At 28.5% G+C, this 27,856-nt stretch overlaps 1 protein-coding gene across 2 annotated transcripts in view; it reads right to left on the bottom strand.

Annotated features, from left to right (window-relative positions):
* LOC126845610 (lachesin-like) overlaps positions 1-27,856 on the bottom strand; it is a 64,591-nt gene that overhangs the window by 9,580 nt on the left and 27,155 nt on the right. For both annotated transcript variants that reach the window (XM_050584366.1, XM_050584367.1), the window contains exons 2-4: positions 18,479-18,579; positions 17,894-18,101; positions 11,331-11,492 (exon numbers count right to left, since the gene is read on the bottom strand). In XM_050584366.1, the coding sequence (XP_050440323.1) occupies positions 11,331-11,492; positions 17,894-17,951 (220 nt within the window). In that variant the 5' untranslated portion in view covers positions 17,952-18,101; positions 18,479-18,579. The remainder of the gene's footprint in view (positions 1-11,330; positions 11,493-17,893; positions 18,102-18,478; positions 18,580-27,856) is intronic.

The raw sequence follows: 27,856 nt of genomic DNA, 5'->3' as shown, positions 1-27,856 counted from the left end.
CCTATTATAATAATAGGGACATTGTAGAATAACTATAGCAGGAAAAAAAATTCAAATAGAGCATTTGAAACGCGAAAGGTCATACTCTCAGTCGACGCTAAAACAAAATACATGTACAATATTCATTTCTCTATGAGCTGTACATTCATAATATATGTAATTATAAACTTTTTGATAATATGGGTGCGTGTGCCAGGAGCAAACGTTGGTTCGTGTAGCTTGTGTACGCTGATGTTATTAATCATTAAAAAATACTAATGAGACGTAGCCGGAAGAAAGAAAGTTTCATCTAACGATGTTTGCCCTCCACGGGGTTATTTTTAAAATATTCAACTACCCTCGTTTTCGATTTACTGTGCTTCAGAATTTTCAACACACCTAATTGGATAGTAATTAGTAACGCGAGAAAAAAAATAACAATAAATATGAATAAACCAACTCACACTCGCTGTGCATACCCTTTGGGTTCTTTACAGTTATACTTGTTTGATTAATAAAGCGATTTCATCATCCTATTCATACACGTGGGGCCGTTGTTGTATTCATATAATTTTTTCTCTGCCCAATCGTTGAAATAGAAAAAAAAAAGAATATATAATTTGCCTTGATACTATATTAAACAATAATATCTGGCAATATTGATAGAGTTCATCAATATTTAATGTTTATTATTTTAATTGAGAACCGATCAATGCACAAACTGCACACAGTCAGCATCAGCGAGGCATTATTTTTTTTTACTTTACAAATAATAACGATAATAAAATAAAATAAAAAAATAAAAAATAATTGAAACCAGTCAATTATTAATTGTTTGCTTTCATAGATTGAATTTCAGTATATATATTTTTTTTATTTGCACTTCTATATGATAATACAATGAAATATTTGTTTTTTTTTTTCGTTAGATTGTTGAGACGAAGTAGTATACAATTTGTATAGCATAGCAATGATGCTCATTACACTATCAGCTATAATCATCGTATAAATAAATAATTTACCACTAAAATAAAACTTATTAAGAATCAAAAAGAATAACTATTATACGTTTTAAGGTCATTTTTTTAAAAAAAGTTAAGTTAAATTAAAAATATAATTTTAAGGAACACACTATAAACACGGAATGTTTTATGTAATGAACTATTCGGTAAGCCAAAACATTTGTTTTAACATTCTTGTATTTTTACATCATCGAAGCGAAATTTGTTACGTTTGATTTATTTTTATCTATTAATTTTAATTTTTTAACTTTTTATTTAGAACGTTCTCTGGCTGAGGTTTAATATATAGTTTGACGAGAGGGGAAAGGAGTGTGTGGAACGGATGAAAGCAAGGGGAGTATTGCTAAAAAACATATACATTATTCAATGTTTTTCTGTGGTGCAAAGTAAATAGAGGTCTATTTTTGGTTTCAGCAATTTACTGTCTTGTTGATTTCATTAGTACAATTAATTGAATTCTAGGATCGGTTCACAAAAACATAATATAAATAGTCGTACTAGACATAGGAAATGGGACTTATAAATAACGTTTGTATTCATCTACTGACTAAACATTCATAACGTACAAGTTACCAATGTATAATACTAATGTAATAGGTAATATTGTTTATTCTAGATGTCAAAACTGTGTCAACGCATAGATTACTAGTTTGTAATTTATATACATAGTTTTACCCAAATTCATGTCATAATATTTATAAGTGATTACACGTTAAAATTATCCAGTCGTAAAATATTTCCAAGTTTTCATTAAAACTTAACACTCGCTTAAAATATAAATCTCCGTGTTAAAAAAAACCACAGGTACATTAAAACGCTAATGGATTTTAATGAAAACGAATTTACTTTTTAATCTGAAAAATGGAAAACAGAAAAAACTTTTCTTCCAACTTTTAACCCTTTAAAACTTAAACGCGATAGAAATATTTAATGATGATTATCATTAGTTCAATTACTCAACAATTTACAGTAAAAATGGTAAAATTTCAAAAAAAAATAAATTTAATTTTTAAAATCCTACTACTTACACTGAGTTTTTAACTACATACAAAACTATTACAGTAGACACAGCGAGGCTGAAGTGAATATAATTTTTATTCGACTTTGAAGGCGTTAAACGATGCGACGTATGAGATTTTCTGTAACTTATATTCAAACGAAATTCTCTTATCAGTTACCAGAAAGGACTTATTATTTATGTTTATTAGTGTTATAAAAATACTAATCATATTATAATGCAGAGTTTTATTGTAACTAATTGTTCATAATTTATTAAATCAGTTCGTTTCAAGTTCCTAATAGCGCGTAGAAAGTTAATCACGGATGAATATTGTGACACGAGTGGACATCTATCAACATCGGATATTATTAACGGTATGTCTGTCTTTATATTATACGAAAATAAAAATACCAAATTGGAAGAAGTCCAATATAAACTGATCGAACAATATCAAACCGAATAAATTAATAATATTATTTAATAAATAAAAACAGTGTCGCAATTGCATTTGCTGCTGCTTTCCTCCAGCGCTAATTAAACAAAAACTACTTTGAAACGTACCCAATAACCAGCCACTCAAATTATTCACTTTATACAATATTCATATAGGTTTAATGTTACTTTTAGCTTGAACAATTTTCAATGAAGTCTATACAATTTTTAAAAAACAAAATAATTAATTTTATTAATAATAATACTTAAAGCAATACTGATGACACAGAATGCACTACGATATGAGCTTTTTTAAGCATAGATTTTATTGTTCTTTTGTTATTATCAATTCGAGCTCTTTTGAGCTAAGATTTGGGTAAAGTGACCTATTTCGGGTAACGCCGTTGAAATTAATGAAAATTGCAGATGTAGAAAGGAAGAGCAAAATGCAAAGACTACCAAAAGCGTACCCACAACAGTCATAAACAGATAAAATAAATTAATAAAGAACGATGTTTCGCCACAGAAGTGAAAGTAAAACACTATAATATAACCCTCCATACATTCAAACTACCAGTATTTACTTATTAAGTGGAATCGAATTGTAAAATAATGTTATTACTATCGGGAATGTGGGTAAGATGTGTTAAATTAGTAGTTAATAAATTAGATTAGATTTTTTAAATTTAAATTTACTATGCTTAATGATAATTATCGTGTTTTCCTATAATGAAGAAATTATGTTAGAAATATGTTATTTTTTTGTAATAATAATTAATATTTAAAATGAAGCCATTCAAATGTTGATAAATCACTTCTACAAAATATGACATATTAAAAAAATGGAAGAGTACCTGTGACTCTGAATAGAAGCGACTGTTTCATATATAAGTAGCGGTGAGCCGTGAGTGAACTAATTTAAGAATAATTATGTCATTTAGTCTTAGAGGAATTGAAACAAATGTTGGAGATAGGGGTTAGTTAAATACTTAGACGTTGCTTTATATAAAAGTATTGGCGCCACTGAAGAGTATCATATACATTTTGTATTTAGCAATGTATAGTTAATCTGTTAATACCGTATTGGTATGTCGATATTTGTATATGATTATAATAAATTGGGAATTTCAAAACATAAAAAAGACTCGATTAATATAATATTCGTTATTATTCCGACTTGAGAAGGTATCGTCCCTAGACTTGTTTTATCGAAATGTAATCCAAAGGAGAAAATCGTAACGTTTAATAGTAATACAACAAAGATGTAAAAGTTTACATTGCATAAACATTTATATTCTTTTCACAATGTTCTACAAGTTTCCGTGACACCTTATATGCGCATTTTTATGGATCCGTTCATGTAGTTTATATACTTTACTGCAGGGTCATAGCTGATTTGTATTCAAACTAGAATGCTATAGCAATCGTGTGTATCGAGTTCAGTGTACATAATATATGCGTATGATAAAGTTATAAAGTTATTAGTTGTAAAATTATCGATAAACTCGGTTACGTTTGTAAGAAGCAGCAAAGGTGTATTATGTATTGTTTGCAGGTTTTGCCCCACGCGATTATGTTGTGAACACGTGCCAATCTGCACAGATAGATGGACATAAAAATATATTTTGTATTATACTTTTATAAACGGATAAAAAAACATAAAGAAAAAAATCAAAATTTCAGCAGCACCCTTCTCGTCACGTCGCCGAGCTTTATAAAACGATATTTTATTCTGGTACGAAAGCAGATTTCCTCTGCTCATCTTCGGAGGTCATTCCGGAATCCCCACCGGAGTCGCCGTTTGGCATTGCTCGTATAATCCCTGCTCGTGCACACACACCGGATGAAAACATTTCTTCGAAAAAAAAAAACAACAACGACAGAGTGGCATGGTACTTGAGGATCATCAAAAAAAAAAACAGGAAAAAACTCCTATTCCTACTCCTCGCTGATGGAGCGATATTATTATTTTATGTACCCGTCGCGTCGCCGTGCCCGTGTCATATGATTATGTGTGCCGTTTCGGATGGGATAGAGAGTGACTGTACAATAGTCGTCTCGCCGGGACGGACAAAGGTATCGGAAACGACTTTTGTCCTGAGACGCCAATTACGGACGCGAGAACCGGCACCTGACTGGAATCCGTAACGCTGTTTGATCGACGGTGAAATCCCTTTCGATGCGCTTCGCACGGCCGCTGACTCGGTAAACAGCGGCGAAACGAAGATCGTGATCTACAATATAATATTATTATACTGTCGTTTTTTATTAAAATTATTACTATTTGTCGATTACCGCCGGTGTGCGGTTTGTCCGCCAGTCGGCGCGCGTCACTTTGGGCCGCTGACCAATGGGCGACGGTCTTGGTCATCAGTCGCTTGCCGGTCGTCGTCTCGAACGGCCACGTTAAACCGTCTAATGCCTACGATTCGTTGAAAACCCTTTATCACAAACCGTTCGGTAATTATTATCTTATCCGTAACTGAATTAGCTTAGTCTGCATAATGGACCATTACCCAGTACCGCGAGAACCAGCGGTGCAAATGGTTTTTTTACACCAGAGTCAATTTTAATTCCAAGACATAAATAAAAAGTGAACTTCTAGTTAAAACCAGAATATTAGATATACTATTATAATAAATAAGTGAAAATGAAATATTATGACACCAATTAAACATACAACGTTTTGTTTAATAACTAATAATATAGCTTACAAATTATAAGTGTAGCATTTAAAAAGAAAAACATTTAAACTATCCACTAATGTATTGCTATTTACTACGGATGGAGTGATGTAAAAAGCAACCATTTTTCAAATATATTAGTAACAAAATATTGTCAAGATATATGGTTAGCTGAGAATTTGTTTTAATGTGATTTCCCAGAACCAATCGACAGTTGCGTTATAAATTTCAGAGCCTGTATGACCACATTTCCTCTTCGCCGTCACGACCATTGCTTTTTACATGCATCTATTTTACATGCTGTTATTACACTACAGCCTCAGTGTCGATTTTAAAGGGCTGTACATCTGCTGTTCGATTTTTATGCTCTCCGATTTTTACGACAGCCGTTTGACACCGAACTTAAACATTTAATAACAATTTGGTTTCCCTTTGCCACTCGTACCGCGCACATAATATCATGGTATACAACACCGACCAGATGTATACAACTGTTATTATTGATATTATACTATTACTATATTTTAGTCCTCAGACCCCCTTGCCATTATTATATACATAAATTCCAAAAAATACTAAGTTATTGCCTAAACAGAATTTTTATCGAAATAAAAAAAAAGTAATAATTTTTTTTTATATGTACCGATACGTTATATGGTAATATAGCGTTACCGACAATATAATTAAAAAATATTACATGTTTGGTGCACATGATTTGATGTATGTATTCACATACATTTTTAAAGTATTTTTCTTCATGCATCATGCTTCCATAAACGATTTACATATTATAATTTATCTTTTAAAATGTATTAACAGTACATATGAAGAAAATTGTTTTTAAGTATTAATAAATAATATATAAAAAAATATAATAATAATAAATATATATTATAAATAAATATGAGCGTCAGCAAAGCTTAACCAATAAATTTATTTTATCAAGAAGAATCAATTAATAATTTTATTAAATGCCAATGCTAAAAAAAGTTCAGACATTTAGAGAAATAATTTTTTTACGATTGGATCAGTTTAGTTTTTTTTTTTATTAAAATGTTTCAGCACATTGCATGCTCTTACAAGTTAGCTATTTTATATGTAAGTTTAGTTTTGAAATACTAAATATATTATTCTAAAATGCTTAATGTAAAACAGCGAAATTTCATTTTTTTCTGGTTGAACTGTTTTGGCGCTAGCATTCAAGATGACCATTGCCTTATAGCACAACAGCAACACCAAGTAAAAAATTGAATTGACCGTATTATACAAACCATCTCAAGATCTGAGTATATTGATGAGAATAGATATAATCTAACCGACTCTATAATTATACATTAACTCATACTTACTAAGTATATTGTTATAATTATAATATTATTATAACTATATGGTATGTATTAATTGCAAACTTAAGCTGAATCTGACACTGTATAAATATTTGTATGTTCAACATTTTAGTTTTTTTTTTAAGTTTTTAGTATTATGTTTATACTTCATATAATTATAATAGTTAAACGATAAGGTTTTTAGTGTTTTCTCCGTACTAAACGTAGGTGTATAAAATATATAACAAGATAATATTATACAAAGTAATTGAGAATATCCCATTTTTAGATTTATCTATTAACAAAATTATTTTTTTAAAGAATAGATAACGCGTGTCTTTTTATTTATACAAAATATAATGATCGTAATTACCTTAAATTCAGTAATATGGGTTTAATAAGTATCTTACAACTTAAATTCAAACGCTTTGTATGGGCAATTAAGATAACATACTATGCAGTTATAATATATTAATCATAAATACAATGTTTGTGAGTAAATTTATGTACATTTAAAAAAGGTAAATAATATATTCTTATCTGTTATAGGTATGATTTAGTTGCCACGTGTACATTTACAAATTAATGTTCATTTATCATTTAAGTATTTTTTAATTCCAACAATACAAGAAAATTAATGTATGAAATGTAATTCCAACAATGAAATGTACAATTTAGCGTATTAGATATTTGACTTTAGTTCCACACTATTTCCAACAAGGAATATTTTTGTTTTGTAAAGGCAAAAGTTATTTTAATAGTTTGAAAATTTGAATTTTTTCATTTTACATAAATTAGCATTGCTAATTTTTCTTATTCAAAGTCGTGATATGTTTTCAATGTTATTATTTAAAAAAAAAACTCATATTGTGTGACTGTAGGAAGTATATAACGAGTTGAGCTTATAATTGTTTGTGTATTGAACGCATCATTGAATTGTATTTATTAATTTCTACTTTTTATCTCCAAACTCAGCATTGGGATTTTTCAAAAATTGGAGTTGGTTTTTGGGCAAAACGAAATCTTGAGAACTAAAGTAAAGCAACAAAATTACGAGTCTCCGGATAACGTCGGCAACTTCCGTTTATAATATATATGCGGCGCTATCAATCAGCCTAATATTTAATTACTAATAAATATATTTGTTTGAATTTGTTAAGTTTAAATGAATAAAAATAATTTACTTTGGAAATTTAAAGCATTAGGTTGTTTTTTTAATCAAGCAACGCTTGGTCTTCTAAAACTTAAAAAATAATTTTTAAATTTGAAATTTTAAAAATCCTTTATAACACATTAGTTTATTAATATAATTTACTCATACTTAGGTATTATTTTCTCGATAATTCTTTTAAAAATTGCCTCTATTTGTGTGCTGTGTGGTGCAGCTTTGAAATAAATTTATCGAATTTTAGATAAAATTATTTGTCACAACATGGAAAATATGAAAAAGAGGCTTATTTTGTAAAAAGAAATTTAGATTTTTACTATGTTCTAATGCATGTAGGTAGGTATCATATTTATATTTTAACGAATTCTGAGATCACTCTCTTATTTATTTATTATAATAATGACACCCCTTGAGGCAAGAGTATTTTAAAACAAGTTAATTATGTAACACAAAAAAATACTATGAAACAAAAAATCACTAACAGATTAAAGCTGATTAATTCGAAACACGCAAGCCTAAATCAGACATAAAACAAACAAACAAATAAATTACAAAAACTCAGCATTCAATCCACTGGGTTATTACAACTGTAGTTTTAGCGGTGGAAAGGGACGTGGAAAGGTTGACGTATCCTATTACTAAAACTAGGTATTAGGGACGGTCACATCTATTGAACCTAATTCAGTATTCAAAATATTATCGGATAACCATGTTTCTGTTAATTAAAAAAAAATCTAAAGACATTATTTAAAGGTGTATTTTGGTTAAAATTATTTAACTTGGTTCTCAAACCCCTTACATTTTGATAATAACCCGAGAATAAATTAAAATTTGATACATTAACATTAGTGATATTAAAGCTAGTTAGGTACAGTTTAAATTATTATTTATTATTGTGTTACGATTACAGGGACGACTTCTTAGCAGGAACACCACGAATGTTTTTAATAAACCAGCCGTCTTCTTATCAGTTGTTTTTATACATTTTTCACAAAACAAAAAATGTTTGTGTAAGTAGGTACGCGACGAAACTCCCGTGCGAAAACAATCTGGTTAATTGAAAAACTATAATACATTATTACGATAGAAGGTTTAAAGAGTTTATTATTTTTAATAAAATATCTAAATACTATTTCAAAAACCGTACTATTTTTTTTAAATTAAAAATCAATAAATCAAAAACTAAGACAGCGTCATGCCAAAGAAAAGCACCATGTGTCGTGTGAGGTTTTATTCACCAGATACAATTGTTTTATCCTTTTCATTTTGTAACTTCGCTTTTACATATTTTAAATTGCTTTTTCCGATAAAAATTTCACACTATTAAAAAATGTACTTCCATTCTCTTATTTTTTTTTTTTAATTTAAAAATGTAATTTTATGAACTAAGAGACAAAAAAAAATATTAAATTTCGTATATCCATCTATGGTTGGCAATAAAAAATAACGGTTATTTTCATAGTTAAAAACAACTACACGAGACAAAGATTATTTGAATACACTCCCGCTATTTTATTTTTGTTTTACGCTGAATGGCGCACTAATAACTAATAATCACATTTATTGACTTGACTATTATATCATTCCAATTAAAAACAACTTGTATGTACTTATATTACAGAATTACATGAATACTCAAGTATTACAACGTGATTATGTGTGTAATATCTAATCACTAAACATTATCGAACATATAGTATAGCACATAAGGGTAGAAGTCTTAAAAGTTTAGTAATAATCGTGAGCAAGAATATTCTTCAATATCAATAATATTTGACAATATCCTTTTTTACACAAATTTTAACGAAATAATATAGGAAATAAAATAAAGGTAAACATTTCATATTTATATATGTAAATTTGTTATAAGCAAATTTACAAGTATTGTACTTAGTTATTTTCATCACCATTGAGTAAAATATATATAGTTATCCAAGAAATTATTATTAATAACTAATGATAATACTGGCCAACAATATATATATAGTTATTTTTTTATTACTGAGAATACATATTACCGATTAAGATACTAGCTATTGAGATAATAGTTGTATTATTATTGAGAACATTCTCACTAAATTCACCTAAGTATACTTAACCACCGTTCACGTCGATAAGCTATGAAATTTGAAATTTTACCATATAAATTGATTTATGATAACCACAACACTATACTACAGAATGGTAGTTAATATTTATAGACATTTAAATTCCTTTTTGACAAATGTGATATTATGATACAAAACTTTTTTTATTGCGTCCATTAAATGTTTTGGCACCCAACGAATTTACAATCTTCCACATCCGGTTATTTTTGGTAAAAAATACTTATTGCTTATAGCTCTACTAAGTTTTCTTTATTTTTTATTTCTTCGGAGGCCCAATTTTTTAAATAAACAACGGAATGTTATTTCATCAAACTATCACAGTGAAAATTATTGACTGTGCACATAATATTGAAATTAAATAACTTCACCTCAGACGCTGATAAATAATTACTGTATAGATTTAATGCGAACATAAAAATGTTAGCAGTTTTTCGTAGTTGGTATACTTAAGAAAACCAACTATTTTTTTTTTAAGTACTAATAAATATATTCAAGAAAGTTAAAAGTTGTTTCATCTATTTCACTGTTATAGTTTTATGTTTCTGTAGCCAAATGTTTAAGGGCCAAACGCAACTATTTCTTGTTTCTATACAGGAAAAACTGAAGCGTTATTATATTACGAGCGCTTCATGTTACGCATCACGATTATTATAATTGTTATAGATTTTATCTGAGGCAATATATTATGTTAACTCTACTTGTATGTATAATATTATTACACGATTATATTTTGCGTTTCTTCGTGCTTTAAGAAATATTATGAATTTGGTAACGAGTTCGCTGGCATTTAATGCTCATATCTGAGCATAACTATTATATTCATGTACATATATATAGTATTCATATTGCAGGGTGGGCCTTTAAAAATAGCCTCTTACTCGTGTATAAATTATTATTTTCTACAAACCCGCCACGTTACTGCATGAAGCGTAAAAGCAAATACTGAAAAATTATAACACTTTTGTTTTTTACACCGTCATGTAGTTAAATATATGTTTTATAAAAATAAATTCTATGAACAAACGAACAAATTGAAAACGTGTAAACGTTTGATAAAATAAATCATATTTTATACACACATAAATAATAATCCATAAAATATGTAAATAATAACGTTATAATAAACTTATTATTTTAAAGCCACTTGTATATACTACAAAAAAAAAATGCAAATTTAATTTATAACGACATTGTAGTGATCATTTATCAGTTCTAAGACCAACAACATTAATCATATTTTACTGGAACATCAACACACGGAGGTAATGTAACAAACTGATAGAATACTTTGTGAATTATTATAGATAGACAAGTCACAAGTTTACATATGTATCACGTATTACCCATGTATCAAAATGAAAAACTGGTTTTTCAAATAAATGTCTGTTTTTCGGCGAAACAATAAATATTATGTTATTATATATAACCATAAGGTGCTCAAGTTTTTTCTAGAATAAATAAACATCAACTCCAATGAATGGTAGGACAACAATACCTACTCAATGATTGTCTATCTATATTATACGTTTTAATTTATTATGAGACTCCGATTATTTGTACCTACTTAATAATTAAGTTAAAAGGATAACGTATAATATAACTTCAATATTACCGGAGAGTCCAGGAGTTTTCTTTAAAATAAATTCCCCGTTTTCTCTTCTCCATGTGATGCTGGGCGTAGGGAATCCGGACGCCGCACACTGCATTGATACATTTCCACCTTCCCTAGCTACAATGTCAGTGCTGGTCGGGTAGTCCAAAATATCTGGAGGCACTGTGAATAAGCTTTAATTATTATTCTAGAAAATTAAATAATATTACAGAGGAAGCTAAGCATAATACATAAATAGCGATTGTTAAAATAATATTAGTGATACAAAAAGAGAATTTCATAAAATATGTTTTTACTGTCGTTATCATAGCATATTGTAACATCACGATACTACATTTTTACAAAATAACGCAGTAGCTTATAATATTCTATTGACAATCTTGGTAATAAAATTATAACATTGAAAGCAATAATGATATGAATTAATTCATATTGATAAATATAGTTTTCAAATGTATCAAAAGGTTCAACAAAGATCGAGAATTCACTATATATTTTCATAATAATTGAAACAGCAAGAAACTTGAAAATATAAAAATATTGCGTTTACTTTATTTTAATTTTACTATTTAGAAACCTTAAGCAGTTCGTTACACCAATGAATAAAAAAAAAAGTAATTTATTTTGATATAAAAAGCTTTTGTCCTGGTGTTTTTCATATTCTGCCTTTATATTTAAAATACTGAGCTGTTTTAAAAAAAAGCTATTGAAAGTCTTCATTTGACTACGAAAAAAATATAATATACTTAAAGAGTTGTACAAACATTTTATTAGCCAACAATCTTATTATATTAATATATTTTAGTTTCGATGTGTATGTGAGAAGATATTGTTTTTATAATGGGAGTGTTTTTATTCATTTTTAATTTAATTTTTTTATTTTTGTAATAAACCGGCCATATCATATCCTTCCATAATTCCCTATCCATTGACATTTCTTTATTCCCTCCATTGTATAATAATTGCTTCTTCTTAGGTCCATTTCAAACTTTCAATTACTTTAAAATCTACTGTTACTAAAATGAAAACATAATTACTGCATAAATGCAATTCAGCTACTTCCATGTATACTACATTATTACTGCCTGCTAGATACATTATTTTCAATTTTATACAATTGTCCTATTCCTCCAAAATAACCGTTTGTTATACTCTTTTTTTAACTTATTCATATATATTTTATTATATTATGAAACTTTTATTTAATAAAATATTTACACAGTGATATGTCAAATAAAAAGGCCTGTCTTTGCAATTTTAATACTATTTAAATAACAACAAAAATAAAAAAAACTCCTAAACAAAGTGTACAAAGTGCCAGAGTAGAAAGTTAACCTGTTTGTCTGTATTTGAAAGGAAACTGTTAGTATGACAAACAAACGGTTTTAAAAGTCTAATTATTTTGGGTTGATTTAAAATAGCAGAGTGCATGCAAATCGGATGACTTTCGGCACATCCGGGTTTTTCGAAACTCTTGGCTGCTTAGAAATCCAAGTTTGTAAGTCAAATACAACCGTCATTTTTATTTATTTATACATTAATCGTTTTGAAGGAGATAAAGTACTTTTTTTGTCCATCCGGTTTGGGCACCGCTGACTGTGGGACGTTTTGGATATTGTGAAATACCACACAAAAGTATAACATGGGACTGGCGGCTAAGTGAAAAAAGAAGTCCGACGTCAACAATATCCTTACGGACAATATTGAAACTCTACAAGGATATATTATGGGAAAGGACGCTGTATTAAAAGGGTTAAGTTGGTCGCAGGAGAAAAAAACAAGTTAAGCATCGGGATGACATTTTGTCAGAATCTTGCAGAAAGTTTTTGCATGTGTCCCTCGGTGTAACATCCGAAGCAATGTTCTATACAACAATGAGCGGTTTTTTGTGCCAAACGTCTGGCATCCACCTCTCTCTTTATAACATCTAGTTCCGTAGGATGAATGTTTTACTTTGTCAGTTCTGTCACTTATTCTAGTTTTGGGCTTACAACACGGTATTTGGTTTAACTTTTTTCTTTCTTTGTTTCTACGTGAGTGGTGGGTATAGACATAAACATGTAGGTCTGTTCCCGATTTCTCAAAAAATGAAAAACTTTTCTTTTTTGTAATTTAATTTTTTTTGTATGCAAACTGTTATGTATGTAACTCTATTTTTAGTTTAAAAACTACCATATTTTTACAGAAAGGTGACGACTTTAAATAATACATAACGCATAAAAATACTATTTACCAACTTTTTCCTAAATATGTTTAAAACTAATGCCACAATAATAATTGTATGTATGACCTCCGTAAATATATATAATAATTTATCATTTTGCTGCTACGGAAAACAAAATAAATGTGTTATATTATCATATACCCATAACAACATAATAAAACATTATACACTTTAAAAACGAAATGAAACTACAAATTAATTTAGTATTATACTTCTAAAATGTTTAAATAACGTTTCTTTTTTTTTAAGATAAACTAAGTCTGTTATTTTATGGAACATAGAAATAAACACCTCAATTGAAATATGATTGAGTAATGCGCGCAGAAAAAAATAATACTACAATGCACTCTTCCTCCCGTCCTAATTATATAATTTACTCAGAATAGCTTTTAAAATTATCCAACTACAAATACTAATAATCAGATTTTCAATGCCGATAAAATCAAATTTTGAGTGGACAACTATTTTTTGGTCATTCAAAATTATTGTAATTGTTATTTTACTTTTGTATATATATGATTTTCTAGTATTGAATTATAAAATTAAAAGAAAATTCCACTCGTGAGTATTTTTTTTATGAAGTCAAATTATAATTTTATTGTATGGTATACATATCTTTATGAATAACACATTTCACTAATATTTATTGAGTCGTCTTCAGATTCCCCAAAGATGTTTATAAAACATAATTAAACAATAATTTAAATTTCTAGCAGTGATATCACTGCTACGACAATAGTCGTGCTCGCAAAAATACGCTTTTAGATGCTTTATAGATTATATACATGTAAGATTGTTATGATAACTTGTCTGATAACTTCAGCTTATTTAATAACAGCTTGTTTAAAAACTATTAGAAAATTGTACATCTATATTAAATTTGTACTTATACATTTTCAGTCAGAATTGATTAATAAAAAATGATATGAAAACCAAAAAATTTTTAACTCAGCTCCGAAGCGTCATAATACACTATCATAATTATAATGTTGTACATCTTAAAATGTATGATTTAAAAATAAAAGTAAAAAAATCAAATTTTCTACATCTATTATACTTCTTAAAACATTTTCTTTATTTCTGTTTTTCGACCCTACGGAACTAGCTTTTTTTAATTTAATATACTTGCCTAAATGTTTACAGATTGTTTGAAAAAAAGTTTATAAAAAATATTTAATTTATTTATTAAATTGACTGTAAACAGCATATTATTATGTTATAAGAGCTATCGCTCTAAGCTACTAATATTATTTCGTTTGTTAAGTTAAACCAACCTGTTTTTTATATTTGTTTTGACTTATGTTCCATTTTATCGTTTTAAATTATTGAACTATTTATAATTTTAATTTATTAATGACTATTATTGTTGGTATTTACTTTTTTTAATAATTCAGTCTCTTTTAATAATCGAATAAAATACAAAGGTTAATTAATTAAATTACATAATTTACTTAACAATACGATAACATGTGTTACAACCCGTTAGACCAAGTTATTTTTTTTTTAATTTATAATTGTTATGAATATTTAATATCGTATGTTCTAAAAATAAATTAATATAACATTTTTTTTTATAAAAAGTAATTAATGCATATTTCAATTTATTTTTGCATTTAAATTATAACTTTTTTTTGTGCACTAATTATTGTTTGTATTGCAAAATAGCAAAGAAAATCTAAAAAAAATGTACAGCTATTTTTTATAAAAATATTATGATATGTTTACAGTAAAATTAACTAATAAACATCATGTAACATAGACGTTTATGATGTAAGATATTAGTAATGGTTTGTTTGTGACTTCAGGTTACATCTCGCTGTATAGTTAATATTTCAAAGTAAGTACATGCAAACGCTGCTTAGTGCTAATTAGCTTTTAAGTACTGTTAATACCAAGCTGAATGCAAACATGAATATTAAGACAATTTGTATAACTAAGTTATATATTTTCTCTGGACGATGAAAGAAAATATTATATCGAGATGAGAGATTTAAGTATATTGTATTTATGAACTTCAAAGAGATAAAATCATTTTCACACAGATTTTTTTCTGTCGTCTCGTGAAAGTTTCCTTACCAATTCACAAGAACCCTAATCGAATTATAAGACCCCAGAAATTTTACTTTTAAATGAGACGTGAACAATCGAGTTAAGTTCTTGTGAAACTGTCATTCTAATCTTCGTTAGAAGTAAATTGAAATTGAAACGTATAAATTTATACACTTAAGCAGAGTGTTTATTTTTGTAAGTTGACTTAAAACTTTTATTTTATGCGATAACGTAAAAACCATTCAGCGTTTAAGATGAACTGGATAAAAACTAGTTTTTTATATCTTTTTCGGAATGTGTAAGTTATTTCATTTAGTTTTATTTGTAAATAACTGTTACAGCAATTATTTTAGATTTGGTTGTCTACAAGATGTATCTAAAATGAGTATTAATAATAATTTTATTTAACTATCGTAGAATAACAGGTTTATGGAAATTAAAATTTGTAGAGTTCCACGAAAATTAAATTACATGCATTTTTATCTCAAAAATATGGCTTTAAGTAAAATTACATTAATAAATTTTAACATGGAAAAACGTGGACGTAATTGAATTCGGTTTGGCATTTTTCTATTTGATTTGGTTTTGGCTTCGACACGAAGCTGAGAAGGTGTACAATGATGTGTTTTTATTTTAATTTAATTTTTTTTTGTGTGTGTCTGGACCCACGATATCTTTTAAACCGCTGAACTGATTTCTTTATGTATCAATTTTATACATCAGTAATCGTACCTCAAAAGTACTTTATTGGATTTTATATGAAAAAAGTTCACCTTTCTATTCAGAATCGAGAAAAACACCATATTTTTTAACTCAAAATTATGACATGCTATAACTTTTATTATATGGAAAAAGTCCAAGTGTTCCAAACTTTCAAGGAAGATTTTTTAGTTATAGTACTATCGATATACGTTAATAAAGTAAAATAATATCAAAAACATTTCCCCCCTTTATTTTACTTTTTCGAGCACAGTTTTGTGACTTAAGGTCTCAAAATTAGAATGAAGGTGAATCCAAAGTAGAGTTCCAACATACAATGAACTCAGAAATTTGTAGGGAATTTTCTGGTATGTTATAGAAAACACCCCAAAAAAAGGAATTTACACTGCTGCCACATTTCTATATGTTAATAAATAGTCAACAAGTATCTGACAAACATTTTTATTCTGTTGTTGATTACGATAAATGGATAACAACAGCAACAAATTATTATAGGAAGACGATCAACCCCAATAGTGTTCACCTTAATATTAAAAATAGTACATTTTTGTCTTTACAATGTTTTTATCGGTGTATAAATGACAGAACTATAGAAAACTAACAACAATAACTACCAATAAAAAGTATTTAATCAAAAAAATAAAGCAATTATACATTTACAACCCTTTTATTATTACTTATTAATTATTCTACGAACAAAATGGTTTGATAATGTTTTTTAGCATCTCTATCAATCAGTTTAAAATTGTAAATAATTAGTAAGTTACTTTATTCACTTCTGAATAAAGTGTACAGAATATAATATAATAATCATATATTCATATAGGTCAAACGGAGAACTCTTTGTTGAGTCCGATGATTTACGAGTAAAACAATATATTTATTGTACAAATGTATGGGGGATGCAAATATTTTTAATAACATTGATCACGAACTAACCTTTCTGAGAATATAAATTATAATACAATATTTCGATGCACTAAATGAACTCGGGTATAAGGCAATTTGCACTTTTAGCTCTTTTTTAAATACTACTTTATTACCTTCTGTTTTATAGGTATATATTTATAAAAATCAAAGAAAAATAATGAACTGAAGTAACGTTAAAAATTAGTATCTTACTATAAATTGCTGTTACTAGAACTTTTGTGTATAGAAAATTTTTCATTGAGCTCTACTAAATATAACAATGCATATTTCTATAACACGATTACATTGAAAATAGTAATTTCTTTTTAATCTCCTATAAAGTATTATTGATAAAGCTGTACTCTTTTATAGTCAACTCCATTTCAATTAAGGCATATTTTGTATATAAAAAATAAAAAGTATATACATGTTAGCAGATATCTAGATATGACAACATAATATAATTATAGAGGTTGAGTTGAATAGTCTAAAAACTTTTAATTGGAGTTTTGATCACTGTCCTGGTTTGCTGCTGTGTACTTTTATTTGCCTCAATTAACATGGTTGCACAAAACCTTTCAAAACTTTTTTGAGTTATAAAAACATAATATGACTTTACTGTGTTCAACTAACTTATCTCTACTCCCCCCCCCCCACTTACCAACTACTTCCAAGTAACCCTGTTGGCTCTTCATGGGGTCGGTATTGATTTGACACATATACCATCCTCTATCTGCCTCTCTGACTTCACGAATATGTAAATACCATATTCGATGATCGCTGTGGGTGACGGCGATCCTGTGATTTTTCGTAATCACGTGGCTGTGAATAGTTAAAATCGTTTGTGTGTCGACTCGCAACCAAGCCACCTAAACAAAACCAATCGGTGAAATGCTTTACTTATGTTACTACTATAAAAGCATTAATTTAAAGTTGTAAAGTCATATACAATAATATATTATTATAGTTCCATCTACTTGTAATTTTTTTGAATTCCAAAAAATACAAATTTTGTGACACAAAATATTTAAAACTCAACCTCAATCATATCATATAAATTTACTTTATATATTAAGGACATTTATTTAATGATATATGTTATAATAAAGTTTACTGTACCATAATCATAAACATTTTTTAAATATTAATTGTAAATATCCTATAAAGATAATTCATGGCGATTGTAACCAATTTACTGACATTATTTCCTCAACTTTATTTAATAAGTGTTACATATATAATATACCTTATACGTAGCTAGTCCATCAACATTGCATATAAACACAGCTTCACGACCAACAGGAACTGTAACGTTGTTGAGGTCATCGCCAAACTTTGGAATAACTCCTAAAACATGCAAATTTATAATATTATTACACTATTTCGATCGTCGAGTAGGTATTAAACTTAATTAAGTTGGGCCAAAGATATTAAAGTTGCTATTTGTTAAAAGCAAGACTAAAGATAATACAGTATAGGTAAATCGAATTTTTTTAAGCGAAAATATTTCTTTTTATTATCAGTAATAGTTTGACAATTTGGAATGTTCGAGGAAATATATTAATCTCTCAAAAAAACAATATTTATATTTTTAAAGTAAAATAAAAATTGTATTAAAATAGATTCAACAGTTTATAGCCAAATAAAATACTGATATCACGATATTTTTTTAAGTATTATTAGCTTCCGTGCGGAGCTGAGAAGTTATTGTATTTACAACGATGTGTTTTTATTTATTTATTTTTTTTTTTTTGTGTCTGGACCCACGATATCTCGTAAACCGCTAAACCGATTTCTTCGTGTAACAACTCTATACATCAGAAATCATACCTGGACGGTACTTTAAAGAGCCAAAAATTTAAAAAAGTCACCCCTTCCCCATCAAAATTGAAAAAAACACCCAAAAAAATTACAAATTTTTCAACTTAAAATTACGATGCTCTATAACTTTTTTAAAAATAGTTGAAAATGTTCTAAATTTGTATGAATTGTTCTTCAAACATAGTACTATCGATAAACATTAACAAACCAAAAAAATATCATAAACCTTTTCCCTTAGAAGGGATAGAATTTTTTTTTCTTTATTTAACTTTTTTAAGCAATGTTTTAAAAATTAAGGTCTGAAAATTAGACCGAAGGTAGATCTTAAATGAAACTATAACATATACAATTTTCTTAAAAATCTATATTCAAATTTTTATTTAGGAAAAACACCAAAAATAGGTAAATTTACACTTTGGCCATAGTCAGTTTCTAGGTTGCTATGTGTGAGTGAATCAACAGTCAATAGGTAATGAAAATATGTTCATTATATTATTAATAACGATATATTATGGGTAACTATGACAGTACATTTTTATAGACAGATGATCAACCCTTATCGTACCCACCCTGCACAAGATTAAATAATAAATTTTAAGTACATTATTGCTGGTCCCACGATATCTTCTAATCCGCTATACTGGTTGGAACATACTATCCACAGATCAAAGCGTGTTTCATCACTTTCAGTTATAATAAAATCTGTAGACCTGTGACCTTTCCGTCCCCGCTATGCCCCGACCCCACTGTATTGGCTTTTGTTTTGTTGTTTAGTAAAATGTTGACACATAAATGCTATAAATCGATTCAATGACCAAACTAAGATCAACCCAATAATAAAATGTACATGGTTTAAATTTTATGTTTAATAAAGCAAGCTGCTTCGAAATAATAATTATACACTGTCGCGGCGTTGCTAATTTTTTTTTTTTTACTTAGCTCGCACTACGGCATTTTGATGGATACTGTGTATATATGTATATATACCGCTTTATATAGACATCAATAATATTATATTAATAACGGAATACTTGAAATACAATTTTATTTGGTAAACATTGACGAACATTCAGAGAGAACGACTGAAAGAGGCTTTATATATTCAAAGCCTTTGAGCCCTTTTTGCATTCAAATTGGTTTTCGATCGACCATGTTCAATTTCTTTGGCGTTTTTTTTATGACTATACGGCTCGAAAGGAACGGTTTTCCTTCAATTTTCCCGATGAACAAGTCGTTATTGTTGTTTCTTTTCATCCGAAGTTATTTCCACCAAAAAACTTGTGAATCGTTACGGTTTTTATTTATGTCAGTATCATGAGCTCCCACGTTTTTACGATTAAAATAAATAAACCGAAAAAAAAGGAATTGAAATAAATAATAGTTTTTTTTCGTATTTGATTACTATGTTAAAATCGATATGCAAATAGAATTAATTGAAAACTACAAAAAAAAACCCGGATCAAATTATTTGATATTTTCTGGTTATAAATACAAAACATTGGGGTTATGACTGACTTAAAAAAAAAAAAATGTTGTTACTACCCTTTGAATCATTTTTATTTGTCAAAAAAGAGAAATGTTTAAAATGTCAGCCTTCTAGAAGTATTCTTAGAATTCTAAGTATTTCCTATAGAGCCACATTTTCCCTATTTGATTAACGTACATAATAAATAATTTTTTTATTAAAATCGTTGTACCTTCAAAGTTAATGAATAGTTTTAAAATTTAAAAAAATACTTTAAAAAGTTATGACAATTTGAATGGAAAATAAATTGTTTACATGTTAATCAAAAGGGGAAAATTGCTTCTATACAACCATTTAAGAGTTGTCTTAGAAGGTTAAAATTTTTAATATTTCTTATTTTCGTCATATAAAAACATATATAAAGCGAGTAGCAAAATTAAATTTTTTTTATAGTCTTAGTATATATATAAATATAATATAATAAGTCTGTATTGGTAATTTATTGCAGACAACCAACAAAGGTACTTCAGACGTTAGAGAAAACAATACTTCAATTACACTTCAAGAATTAATTTACTCTATGTAAATCCATATCGCTGATAAAACGTTAAACTATTTTAAGTGCGATTGAATCAATAAAAATGCATTTCTAAAGCCTGGAATTTACGGTGTGTCATAATTAGTACATTGTGGAAACGTCGTGTAAAAAACAATATCAGCGAATTCGATGTTTATTTTCTCTTCTAGCCAACACCAATTAATATTCAATAAAATAATTGTATTAAATAACAGTTTTTTTTAAGAAAGACAAGTTTAATTTAAATTTTAAATTAGGTTAATAAAGTTTAACTTCCTGTTTTTGTATGAACCCTTTTTACTACAATCTGGTGGTAAATGCGTTTGTCAAGCAATCTAATGTTTCTAATTTTAGTATATCTGTGAATCGTATTAAGTGGTAAAGATAATTTTGTATTTAATTATTGATATCAGGTAGTCGGTTACATTTGGCATTAACTTATGAACAAATGTACTACTTATTTATATGACATCAAAAATATTATGCGAAACAGCAGTATAGGTAGGTAAAATTTATCTACAACCTAAGTAACAGGTATAATAAGTAAGTATTATGCCTAAGTGACAAACAATACGACATGACACCTAGCAACATATTAAGTACTTAAATTTACTGGTTATTTATTCAAGTTATTTTTAAAAACGTTTTCGGTATTAAACTTCTTTTATATTCTGCTCTTGACTGTAATATTAATACAATATAGTGGTAGTTAATTGAAAATTTCATGTAATAATTTTTTTAGATGTTTGTAAATTTGTGTTTGATAAAAATAATAATGCAAAAATACAATATATATTTCTCGAGTGTTAAAGATTGTTTCTGCGTCGATTGGCATAACCTGTTGAACTGATAATTTGTTCACAGGCGCCAAAATCATACTTGACCTGGTATCCAAAAATGATTTGGTTTCCTAGTAGGTAATAAACGTTTGTCACCACTATAACGTTATGTACAATAACGATGTCACGAGTCGTGCCTAACCGTACTCTCATCACAATTATAAGCAGCTCGTGACGAATCTGCACGTCGCTATTGTTGCACTCCTAGTGGAAGTGCCCAGGAACTCGACACGTATGACACACGACTAATGTAATAATGTGCACTGCAACCGTGGTAAACATATTCAATCAATAGGTCACGATGAACTGCAGCAATATTTGCAAATTAGTATCTGGTAAAATTTGTGATCGGACTAAGCAGAACAACATCAGCTAGTTTACAACAAAATCCCATCAATTATTCCCCGAACCTATAACATATTTTGTTTTCCACGATAACTGTTAAAAATGTTCAGCTAATTTAACGATTTTACTGTATTGGTTATTTGTTAATGAAGTTGTGAAAAATAAATGTAAAATTTGTATAGCTTATATAATATAAAATAAAATAGTTTAAGTATCAAACGGTGTTTATTCAAAAGTACTGTACTAGTGTAATGCATATACTCATCATTCGTGTTGTACAAAATCACTCCACAAATAGTGTAGATATTTTAAGTAACATTTTAATTCCGTTTTGGTTTTATGCTGCCGCCTAACATAAAAATAGATGCTAATATTTTTAAACACATTTTCAACCTATTTTATCATACCTACTTATACAGTATACTGGATTTTAGCATTTTATAGTTTAAAATAATACCTCTCACATAAAAAAAGGTATGTATAAATTTGGAAGTGTTTAAAAACAGAAGAAAAACCACATAGTTTTTAGAAAAACATCTCAGGATTATATTATTGTTCAATTAAAAAAAATAACAATACTTCCACAACCCTGACGTTAAACCATTAATATTGTATTATAAAATATTATTTATGGATATTGAAATTAATAATATTTGGAATTAATACACACCGAATTCTAAATCATATCATCATTATTTAAGTATAAAACAACCAGAGTTTTTACAAAAACCATTGTTCTTTACCAAATTTTTGACATATCATTCATGTAACTTTCTTTTGTTAGTTATTCCTATAACAACTGCAAATAAAATACTATTAAAAATAAAAGAATAATTGAAAAACGGAATATTTAACCGGGGCTTTTGTTGTTATTTCTTTTTTTTTTTATTGTGTTTATTCACTTCATTTTATTTTACGAATTAAACAGTCGACTTTTGGTTTTGTCCAATTTTCTTTTAAATAATTAGTTACGTTATTTTTTACCCTTCAAGCAATAATATCTGTACAATAAAAAAGAGATATAAAAAGTATAAATACTTAGATACATAACAAAACAAAGAATCAAATGATACCTAAAAACCAAAAACAAACGTCCAATAGTTAATTAGAATGAACACTACATGTATAAGACTTTTTTTAAATATCTTGAAGGTATATAATATAAATAACTTAATTTATATTATCTTTTTACTTCGTATTGTTTTTTTAAATGCCTTTTTTTCGTAATTATTATTATTATGTGGTGTATAGTTATAAACTAATTTGGAACTTTTGTAATTTTTTGCTAAACACTGCAATAACTATTATTTTTAATTAGGTTTTAAAATTCTACAAAAATACAGCTATAAGTATTTTATAAATTAAGATCAACGTGTTACTACACGTTGTTCCATTTAGACAATCCCGTAGAAAATATATTGCAGTAAAATATAACATTTGTTATGTAAGTATGTATGTTTTTTTTTTTCTAATGAATAAATATTTATTAAGATTAACAGCAACATTTACCACTTGTCCGGGACATATTAAATGGTTAAGATACCACTTGTTCAGGGGAGACAGCGCTGATTCTTAACGTCCGGATAAGCTTTCAAAAAAATTAAGAGCAACGTTTGAAATTATTTTTTATTTCAAAAAGTTGTTTTTGTTACTTTTTTTAATTTCTTCTTTTTTTAAAAAAAAGTGGACTTAATACAGGGATTATTGGACTCGATATTGGAAATCGGGCATATATCAGCATATTTATTTATACTTCATGACTCATACTCAAAGCTTAATACAAAAACTTCTTATAATCATTTCAGTATTTATTTATTTTGGAAAAGATTTTTAGATCAAATTTGTTTAATTTTCCATCAAGAGTAACTGTAATAGACTGTTACGTTATTTTCCTTTTTATAACAATTATAATGTATTTTTTCGCTTACCACATGAAGTGGATTACAATGATTTTTTTTCGAAAATCAATATTATACAGGGTGTTCTAGCATGAAAGGTAAGTAATAGGTGATTCGACATCTGGGGAACCCCCAAATAAGCCCCCCGTTTTCATTTTTTCGATAAGTAAAAAATTCAAGGTTTCGACAGTTAAGTAAAAAAATAATGACTTAAAAAAAAAAAATTATTCCCTGTTATTCAGTGCAAAAAGCTCACCTTAAAAGAGGGGTCACATCATTTTCAGTCCATTTCGTTCCCTAACTCTTCTCTTATCACTTATCTTATCATTTATTTCTTACTTTTAGTCTCTAATAATTTATCTCTTATCATGTATTTATTATTTCTTGTTTCTAATTATTTACCTTTAATTTCTTATCATATGTCACTTATCACCTGTCTCTTATCATTTATTTCTAATCTCTCATCGTTTATCTCTTATCAATTAACTTCTAGCATTCATCTTTTACATTCATTTACTCCTATTTCTTGTCTTTAATCATTTTTCTCTTATCATTTTTTGAGTTAGGGACAGAAAAAGACTGAAAATTATGTGACCTCTCTTTTAAGGTGAGCTTTTGCACTGAACAGGGAATCATTTTTTTTTTTTTTAGTCATTATTTTTTTACTTAACTGCCGAACCTTCAATTTTTTACTTATCGAAAAAATGAAAACGGGGGGCTTATTTGGGGGTCCTCCAGATGTCACCTATTACTTACTTTTCATGCTGGAACACCCTGTATAATCTTATTAGCTTTATTATATTATTATTATTATCGAAAGAGACGAAAAAACCAAAAGGATGTAAAATGCAGTGTGTATTTCGGTTTCTATTGTTCACCCCCGGAACAATAATTATACAGCAAAGAAAAGAAAATCGGACTCAACGTCGACGACGAACTGAAGAAATAAAATAAAATACAACCATTTCTTTTTAACATCTTAGCCTGGTGTAGCAAAGTGTATGATTTCATTATTCAATTGACCGTATTACAGTTGAACAACTCCACGAGTACGGTCGGAATTACTTGGCGGGATTATATCGTTTGCAAGCCACCAATCAGACATTTGAAATGGTTATTATTATTAAATATAATGATATACATTGCATACTAAACAATTCGAATTCAATTACTGTATTATATTGCTATATACTAAGCGTTACATATAAATAATAATACCGTTAAAAATTGTATGTACTTTTATTAAAAAGGTTATATCATAATATAGTATTTGTCAAGAGAGCAAACATATATTCTAAAAAACGCATTTTAAAAAGTGACACTTACATTGCCATAATATAACGTAAGCTATTACTTTATAAAAATTTAACCATGTCGAAGAGAATGTAAAGGGTAAATATTTTATCATACTCTATTTAGGATTTGTATACCTATTTATAACCTTTACCACAGTGAGTCCTGTAAAGTAGATACACAAAGAAATAGGTTTAAAAAATAATTGTTATTTTCATGATACAAAACTGTTTTTAATATTATTGTTAATTGTGTGTTCAATTACATAATTAATAATTTATTTCATTTGACTTTATTATACTCATACAGTTCAAGTGCTACAATTTGTTCAACAATTGTTGTAACGACGTTATTAAAGGATCTTGCATTAACTAAAATTGTGTGTGGGCTCGGCATAAGACGTTCGTTTTTCGAAAATAATTTCGGCGTGACGAGTATAATATTATTATGTATTATACATTTGCAAGCACATAAGAAATAAATGGTCACGGAGCTGTAATTGTATCCTGGTACACTTTTACCATCTCGTCCCCAAAGACCAACATCGACTCCATTGTTATTTGGTTACCGGACCAAAGGCCAATAGTTAAGCCGGGTTTAGTAATGATTGCACCAGATTATTGTGATACTCCGTTTGACTACTTGGCAAGTTGCATACAAGTAATGTAACGTTCGCGGGATACGACCAAGCTGCTGCTGTAAATCACGTGGATTCTACTGAACTCAAATACATTTTCATTTTGTTTTTTTTTTTTTGAAAGCTTTGAAACGCCTTATAATATATGTATTTACTGTATGCTTTGCTGCGTACAGTAAATGCTTACTATCCAGTTCATACCAACAACACTAAAGCGTTATACTAAATCGAATGTAAGCAATCATCCATACCTAGGTCGTAACACACTACGATAGTAGCACAATGTACCTATTCTCGTTACCTGATGGCAGTTATTTCCCAGCTATATATTGACAAGGTAAATAAAATGTAGGTTTTTTTTGGGGTTTTGAATAGACGTGATGAAAAAATAAAATTATAGCACACAGCAGAACAACTTTAATATTTGTACATGTTGTCAAGTATGTTTTCAATCTTTTTTAATATTAGAAATATTTTCAAAAAGTTTAGGCCACATTTAGAAAATATTATTTTTTGAACCTTACATTTTTGGGCCAAAAATCATCACAACATAAAAAATTATTAAAACTTTAGAAATGAAAATCAACCAAACGATAGACGAAGTAGCATGGCCAAAGAAAACAGCGGGCAGCGTCAAGAGGAGGCAGAGGGTACGGCGGGGCGTACGGCGGGGGTAACGGCATATAACCTATGTCCCCGGAAGCGTATCTGTCAGTCTACAGGAAACCATACGGTACAATCAACATCAAACCATAGCCCTGAAGATGGAATGTGCAAGTATTTCGATAGGTTGGCAGAGCAGTTGAACTACTCAAGTGGGAGTAACCACAAGTTGTGCAAATTCTCTTTTTAGTTCAAACGCCGTTTAATAGTAACACATTTAGGTAATTTCCATTTATTGACATTAGGCGTATACGGGGGTAGTCCTACAGCGTTTACCGATTAGATCTTGGAAAGATAACGAAAACTTCACATTATAATCACAACTTCCCTGTGCTATTAGGAAATGAACACTTGCAATTATTACAAGGAAACTTATAGCCGATGCTTGGTGCTAATAACAAAATGGTTTTTACACAACTTCATACATAATTTTTCATTGTGATGAACACTATTTTATTTCCGCCATTGTTAAATACATAATTCGACATAGCATGTTAAAGTGCTACTATAGGGTTAATACACGCTTCTTTTTTGACATTCAAGCGTACATAACAGATGCCACATTATGAACTCACCGTGGCGGATACGACTCGGCGAGCTGAGACAAATGATTGCGGTGCTGGTAAGTTTAAATTCAACTCTGTGCATCCAATTATGGTAATCGGTTGTGTACACTTTATTTGCTCCGAGTCTGGCGTGTATTGTTCCACATCAATCCACATACATACACATGCCAATGACACATTATCCTGGTGTGTGAAGTTTATTACTTGCACTCGATACACACACATACACATGAGCAAATAGTGATTTTCTCTTCTCCGTGGATACCGGGTTACGTTGGTTTTATCTCGTATGTAAATCTAGAAGAGAAAAGTGTGCAAGAGAGAGAGAGAAAGAAAGATAATTATGACGATGGAAATCTACGCACGCCAAAATGCGGTATTATAATATTTTACTCGCCGCTACCGCAAATTCGATGACGTTGATTAATCAATTACTAATTGGTATTATTGTTTGTAATATGTCTACGTTGTTATAACCGTTCACGTTACAAAAATCAGCCGACCGTAATCGTCGAAACGG

Source organism: Adelges cooleyi, unplaced genomic scaffold, assembly GCF_023614345.1.
Source record: "Adelges cooleyi isolate 19-005CV unplaced genomic scaffold, UGA_ACOO_1.1 ACOO_flye_CR_arks_rails_tigmint_CR_PRNA_8, whole genome shotgun sequence".
NCBI lineage: Eukaryota > Metazoa > Arthropoda > Insecta > Hemiptera > Adelgidae > Adelges > Adelges cooleyi.
Note: the sequence above shows the minus strand (reverse complement) of the source record. Positions and strands in the feature narration are given on the sequence as shown.